Source organism: Miniopterus schreibersii (genome assembly GCF_964146895.1).
Source record: "Miniopterus schreibersii genome assembly, chromosome: 5".
In the NCBI taxonomy this organism is placed as follows: Eukaryota; Metazoa; Chordata; class Mammalia; order Chiroptera; family Miniopteridae; genus Miniopterus; species Miniopterus schreibersii.
Genome location: NC_138106.1, coordinates 35,902,479 through 35,910,099, shown reverse-complemented (window position 1 = coordinate 35,910,099; position 7,621 = coordinate 35,902,479). Strand labels below are relative to the sequence as shown.

Below are 7,621 nucleotides of genomic sequence, written 5' to 3'. Positions count from 1 at the left end.
AGCCATCCATACCTTTTTCTCTGCATTTCTCTCTAGTGCTTTCTCTCTAGTCCTTCCTTCCTTCCTTCCTTCCTTCCTTCCTTCCTTCCTTCCTTCCTTCCTTCCTTCCTTCCTTCCTTTCTTTCTTTCTTTCTTTCTTTCTTTCTTTCTTTCTTTCTTTCTTTTTTTCTTTTTCTTTCTTTTTACAGAATAATGTATACATACTATTTTGTAACTTGTCTTCTCCACTATATATATCATGGACCTGTTTCCATGTTTATTAACATAGATCTACATTTTCACTTTAAATGGCTACAAAGCATTCCATTACATGGCTGCATGACAATGTATTTAACTTGAACTCTTTAACTGAGGTCCCTAACTGTCTTCCTGGCCCTCCTCCAAGTATGCATATTTAGAAGGCCCTCTCGGTTTGATTTTGTGAAATCAGAGGAATTTGTCAGAATAAAAACAAGACACAATATTTATTTCAAAGAGCAATTTTAGGAATGAGAGAGGTAAAAGAAAGTGAAATGGAAATGACTGATGAAAGGAACATTTTGCAATTATAACTATTTTATAGTAATTTCTTGCAAATGATACTTGACCTTTTTTATTCTTTTAAACTCTTAAAGTGTCCAAAAGGTTTAAAATCAAATCAAAATCATATTACACTTGTTTAGGGTGAAGAATCAAAACTTCTGCAAGAGGACTCTCCACCCCAGTGTTTGTGGACTTATCATAAATGTACTGAGTGGCCAGGGCTTCCTGGAAAGTCGTTTACTGGGACAATCAATCAGGAGAGACTCCACTGACCTAGACCTTGATTGGTAAGGAAGTCAGAGTTAGGTGTGGCTGAAGGATACTAAACATGTGCAGGAATGAGGACCATGGCACAGGAGAAAACCATGGCTGTTCTGAACCTACTAAGTAGGGCTGTGTTGAAGTTTTGAGAATGTAGAAGAGGACATGGTAGTCACTGGGAATAAGTGACTAAGATTAGGAAAGAGGCCAGGGTCTGGCTGACCCTAACACAAGGAGACACTCAAGCTGTGTTTTGCAGGGAGAGATGGATGTGGATGTCAGCCTAGGTGTTCCAGAGGACGACGACAGTGATGATGAAGGTGACCAGGAAAATCAAGTAGAGGTGGAACAGCAGGGTGTCCATCATGTGGCTGAACTGCACCCACAGGCTGACCAAGTGCTGCTTCTGAGCCTCATCTTCCTGCTGGCCCCTTGTTGGCCCAGGGCACCCTTTTAATTCTGCCTCTTGGGAAGCCGGGACCTTCCCCACCAACTCCACAGGCTCCTTCAGACCTACAGAGAAAAACAGACTCAACCATGGGCTGTGAAAGTCACCTTGGAGGGAGAGGGACAGGGAAGGAGGCAGGAGCAGAGAATTGAAGGTGTTGGAGGAGGAAGTGTGGGCAGTGTTGGCTTCCTTACCAGGCAGGTGGGTGGAGGTGAGACCCAGGCCCTTGTTTCCCTTCTGGGTCACAGTGGGACAGCATTTCCTTGGGCTAGTGTAGTGAAGAAGCAGGGAATGGAGCCATGGGGGCACAGGTGGGGGTCGGGTGGTGGCCAGGTTCAGCAGGTAGGTAATGAAAATGGTCTCCAGCAGGCTTAGCACCATCAGGGACAGACACAGGGCAAAGTAGACACCTGAGGGCAAAGCAAATTATAAATAAACCAGAATGGATCATTTCTACACTTTTCTTAAGCCTCTTTCCCCAAATCCAATCTTTCTGCAGAACCCCTTTCCTCCTTAAATGGAGAGGCAGCCAGCTCTCCAGGTTCCCCAGGTTCCCCACCCTGTCTTCCACTGCCTTGGCTTTCCCAGAAAGTGGGAGGGGTCATACTGATCAGGGGGGTGCCACTGGCAGGGAGTAAGTCATTCATCATGAGCAGGAAGACATTGTAGCCCAGCAGAAGGGTTATCTTGAATGGGGCACGATTCTCGCTTTCTGCAGGCAGGAAGAAGCTGAGGGCATCAATGGCAACCAGAAAGCCACTGGGCACCAGAAGGTTTATGATGTAGAGTCTTGGTCTGCGTCTGATGGCCACCTGGTGGGAAGGAGACAGTGTGGAGAATGTGGCAATTAAATTGATGCCAGAGGCTCAACTGTATATTTGACTCTAATCTTTGCTGATGTGTTGCTCCGCTGGTTATGGGATGATCTCTTTAAGTAACACATGCCCTTCTACAGAAGTGCCCCCGATTTGCTTTCTAATTTTCATTTGTGTCCAACCTGTTGGGAATACAATTATAGATGTTTAGGGGCAAGTAGGACACTTTGCACCATCAGATGGTGGCTTCTCCTTTCCGGTAGGAGCTCAGCTGCTCCTCCTCTCTGCAAGACAGAGGTCTTGGGGATTCTTCTTTAGGGCCATTAGAGTATAGAGTGGAGTGGGGAGCAGGTGCTTAACCCCCTAAAGCTGCTTCTTATATCTCAAAGAGCCTTAGATCAAGAGGAAAATCACAGAGCAATTAGGATCAGAAGTCAGAGAGTAACCCCTGGACTTACATAGAACATGATCTGGTCATATACATTGTTGCCCACCAACAGCTGTGGGGTGGCCTTGTTGATGCCCAGGAGCTCCCACTCTCCCTGGGTCTGAATGATGTCACGAGATGTGTCTGTTATCTCCCACACTTCCTTGTCCATGCCCAGAAGCATGCTGTCCACTGCAAGGTAGGCCAAGGCAACTTAGTCCACAAGTTCCCAAGCCTCCCCACAAAATTCAGTTCCTCCCCCACTGAGTTTCTTTTCTTTTTTAAAATATGTTTTTATTGATTTGAGAGAGAGAGAGAGAGAGAAAGAGAAACATTGATGTGAAATAGTAACATTGATTGGCTGGCCCCTGCACGTCGCCCTCTGGGGATCGAGCCCACAACCCAGGCCTGTGCCCTGGCCAGGAATACAACCAGTGACCCTTTGGTGCATGGGATGACCCTCAATCACCTTAGCCACACTGGCCAGGGCCCCACTGAGTTTCTTCAACATATTTTCCTCTTTGCCCCTTTTAAAGCAGGACATCAAGCTTTTCAGAAGTGGGTTCCAGGGTCAGCAATTCATATGTGTGTGGGCTGCAGCACTGATTTTTGTTGTTGAAAGCAAGGATGAGTCAAAGTTGTTATGGGAATTTTGGATATGACTCAAAAGGAATCGAACCGCTCAACATTTTTATAATTACGTTCATTCATGCCCATGATAATGATTGATTTATTCAAATCTGCTGCATGATACCTGGTGGCATTTGGTTACATTAATTTACTGGTTTAAGTGTGTTAGCTATTAAAGTTAAAAGGATTGAGCTAGCCCGGCCGAGCGTGGCTCAGCGGTTGAGCGTAGACCTAGGATCCAGGCAATTGGGGTTCGATTCCCCGGTCAGGGCACATGCCCAGGTTGTGGGCTTGATCAATGACTCTCATCATTGATGTCCCTGTCTCTCTCTCTCCCTCTCCTTTCCTCTCTCTGAAATCAATAAAGATATATTTAAAAAAAAAAAAAAAGGATTGAGCTAAAAATTATAGAGGTGCAGTAGCTCAGGGTCAGATATGGTACAAGGGTCATTCAAGATCTAAAGCCATAGTTTGTGTGTGTGTGTGTGTGTGTGTGTGTGTGTTTAACTTTATTGAGGAATTAAAACAATAATTCTTAACTCTGCACATTAGCAAAACCTGGGGAGATATATAAAAATAACAGTACCTGGGCCCCACCTGGAACAATTAAATTAAAATCTCTGGGGTGATGCATAGTTATTGGTATTTTTAAAAAGCTTTAGTGGGCAGAGTTGAGAAACACTGATCTAAAACTTTCCCTAGCCAGGCCGGGCGTGGCTCAGTGGTTGAGCATCGACCTAGGATCCAGGCTATCAGGGTTCGATTCCCGGTCAGGGCACATGCCCGGGTTGCGGGCTTGGTCAATGACTTTCTCATTATTGATGTTCCTGTTTCCCTCTCTTTTCCTCTCTCTGAAATCAATAAAGATATATTATAAAAAAAAAAAAAAAGTGGGAAGAAATGCGAAGTTCACCTTTGGCAGCTGGAAGTCTTTCAAAATAAATAAATAAATAAATAAATAAAACTTTCCCTAATAATACCTACACCGCCCTGGCTGGTTTGGATCAGTAGTTAGAGCGTTAGCTGGTGGACTGAAGAATGCCGGGTTCAATTCCAGCCAAGGGTATATGCCTCGGTTGCAGGCTCAATCCATCATCCTGGTCGAGGCATGTGCGAGAGGCAACCAATCCACGTGTCTCTCTCACATCAGTGTTTCTCTCTCTCTCTCTCTCTCTCTCTCTCTCTCCCTCTCTCTTTCTCTCTCCCCCTTCCACTCTCTCTGAAAAAGCAATGGAAAAAATATCCTTAGGTGAGGATTAAAAAAAATAATAATAATAATAATACCTATGCTAATTACTGTCTTCCTGTGAATCTTAAATAGCAGCCAAAGTGTGTCTCACTCACCTGTGTAGAGGAAGGAAGTGAAGGTGAAGGTGCAGTTCTGTTGGTCAAAAGGGAAGTAGAAGATGTCCAGGTTACAGATGCTGGTCACCCGCACTGGCCTATCGTAATTTATTCGACCTTCACTGCTGACATATGCTGAAAGACCTGGAGGTGCCCGATCCACATCCATGCTGCTTGTGAGAGGAGGAGAGGTGGGTGCTGTGGGTGCCTTAATCAGCTTTTGTCTCCCTTTCTTCCCAGGTCTTCCCCTCCTATGCTCTCCTTTTAGGTTCTTTCCCTAATGGCACTCTGTCTTGTCTCTGCTACTCCTCATGTGTTTTGTGGGAGTCAATGAATTGAGACTGTGCCTCTGTCTGAATCTTTTGGTATCCCCATGCCCTGCACCTGACCCTAGGCTGTTCTTTGCAGATGGGCTCCATGCTGGCTTTCCCCAGCCCAGGTACGCACGATTCCACTATGAAGATATCCGGGAGCCACAGGTTTTCTGCTGATACAGTGAGTTTATTGATGTTGACACACTCTTCTGGGTTCCAGCTGATGAAAGGATTGTCCCATATCTGCAGGCAGGGTAGTGGGAAACAGAGGTGAGGGATGGTAGAGCTTGTCCAGTCAGCCTCTTCCATCTTCTTTAAACTGATCCTCTAATGCCACTCATGTCCCCAGTGACCACATCCTACCTCCTCCTCTTTATCTAGTCAGGTGTCACTGGCAAAGTACCCCTTAATGCCCTTTTATCAGGCAGTCCTTAAATATAGCCTAATACCACTTAGAGCCAGGAACACACCAATGGATTGGCCTGCAACCACATGACCATTTTCTTGGGTCAACATTTTTACCTTCCTAAGCTGCTCAGGGAGATTAGTGTCCCCACAGTTCTAAACGGAGTTATTTGGTCTCAAAAAGATTCATACATTAAGTAGACATTTGGACTGGAAAACTTTTAAGTCACTTCTCAAATAAAATAAATAAATGAAACTAGGAAGGGGATAGTTGAATCTATCTTACCAAATTAATCCACAGGAATGATGTCAGAAGCTGGAGCTGTGCATCCTAGTAAAGAAATTCCCGCCCAGGATCATTAGTACAAAAAGACTTGGCCCACTCCCACCTCATAGTCTTGTTAATATTTACTAATGTATTGGGCCAGGCATAGTTCTAAATGTTGGACTGTCTTTTCCTTACTTGTCTCCTCTTGTATCTAGGTACAGTTCAGGTTTTAATCGACAGACAGACCGCTTCCTTCTAGAGCATTCAGAAAGAACAGGATTCACGGATAAATCATTTCTGAAAAAAATACCACTGAAGCCTTTTTCTTTATGTCTCCTGGTCCCACAAGAAACCCCCCTATTTATATGAAATCCATTCAGAGTACCTATTGCTCACCACTGGGCAGTACAATGCTGGGTGGACAGGGCAGAGGATCCTTGCTTCCTATTAGAAGCTATGGAAAGTGGGGACCAGATCTCACCACTTCTAGGATGGCAGACAGGGTGAAGGAGATGTTCACATGAGTGGGGACGCTGTAGTTGATGACTGGACGGAAGGCCTTTCTGTCAAACACTGCTTGGAAGGCAGCAGGATCCACCCCATGCTGGTCAAACCCTGAGCAATTGATGGTGAAAGTGTCTCCTCTTCCTGTAGAGAGCAGAGACTCTGTGAGAGAGGGTCTCTATTGCTAGAAAGAGAAAACAGGGGACATACTGGAAGGAGCAGGTGAACCCTCCTTCCTGTGCCAGGACTCCTCAAAGCCAAAGCCCTTCCTGCCAGGGCTGGAGGGGAGGAGCTGGTCTGGTAGGCAAATGGTGGAAATTGATGTGGTGAGTTGAGTCAGAGCTCTATCCTCATTTCTATTGTTTCATCCTCATGCAAAACCTGCCCAAATCTATACACAAATCAGCCTCGGTGCAATGGCAGCCACTTTAAGGAGTCTTTTAGTGGACCCCTCACAAGCCTCCTGGGTCCACCTAGCAGCACCTCTGAGCACTGCCCTAAAGCCGCAGTTTAGTCTGCCCTTCTGCATGCCTTCCTTAGGGACTTCTGCAAGAACCGATGTATCACAAAGCAGGGGAAGCAAACAACTGCACTTAGTAGGTAGATCTGGCAAATATATAGCAGGTATTCTGAATGGATGTTTACTTTTGTGCTATGCATTTTTATTTTGCTCATCTCAGATTTAGTGACCTCAGATATCTTGGGGTTTATTTCCAGCATGGGGATCATTAGGCGATACCACTGGGTATATAGTATATGCTGATCACGTAGCGAGGCCTGCGCGGTGTCGTCTCTTGGCCATGGCCAGGGAGCGGTCTGGGGAGCACCTGAGCAGAATCTTTGCCCCATTTTCACCTTTGTTTCATCTTTTTCTCTACCAGTTTCTCTTTACCTCCATCTCTTCCCATAATATTGAAGGTATGTACCCTGACTGGAAACAAATATTCCCTCGTAGAAGCAAAATGCCCACTTCCTTCTGCCTCAGACCCCTCCCCACCCTCTCTCGGTGTTGTACTTACTCCTTCAGTCCATGTTTACAATTAGTGGCTACTCTTTTCATAGATAGAGTATCAAAGGAAGAAGAGATAGGGAGAGCGGGATAGCAGGTGCTGGGGCACAGGAGGTAAGTGAAAAGGTGAAACTGGAGAGGTGGTGAAATGGGACAGTTTAGTAGATCCTTATGCAGGTAGGAATAGAGGAAGGCTGTGTGTCCTGATCAGTGGGATATTTTTCTGTCACCAAAAGGAAATCAAGACACAGACATTATGGAAGAAATATTTACCATGTTAATTCTCAATGTCCTCCAAGTACTAGAGGGAAGTTTCTAGATGTCCTTCAGAACCACACTTTGGTCTTTCCTGTTCTTTCCCATCTTACCTTGCAGCAGAAGGCTGACAGCGAGGCAGAGGAGGAGCCCCCCCTCAGGGGGCCACCCCCCTTCCATCTTCTTCTTCTGAATTCTTCTCTGGGGACTCACCAGGAGCTGCCAAATCCCTTGATCTTAAAGGAGCTCAGACCACACCTTGGTTCCTGATTTTGAATACTGCTCATGACAGGTGACCACTCCCTGATGAGAGGTTGTGGTCAGAGAGGTCACAGCAAAGTGTCCTGCTTTGCCCCTGTCCAGGTATGCCTTCTGGGCTCCAGGCAGGGAGGAAGTTGGACCAAGACTAAGGTAGAAGT

General features: G+C 45.7%; 1 protein-coding gene across 1 annotated transcript; it reads right to left on the bottom strand.

Annotated features, from left to right (window-relative positions):
• Window positions 1-1,066: 1,066 nt before the first annotated feature.
• Window positions 1,067-7,382, bottom strand: LOC308557650 (5-hydroxytryptamine receptor 3C-like; the record flags this gene model as incomplete). The annotated part of the gene is made up of 9 exons (XM_081138309.1): window positions 1,067-1,296; window positions 1,426-1,641; window positions 1,839-2,043; window positions 2,505-2,665; window positions 4,448-4,617; window positions 4,895-5,004; window positions 5,453-5,497; window positions 5,916-6,082; window positions 7,316-7,382. 9 exons carry the CDS (start codon window positions 7,380-7,382, stop codon window positions 1,067-1,069), a joined length of 1,371 nt encoding a protein of 456 aa, XP_080994435.1.
• Window positions 7,383-7,621: the final 239 nt, after the last annotated feature.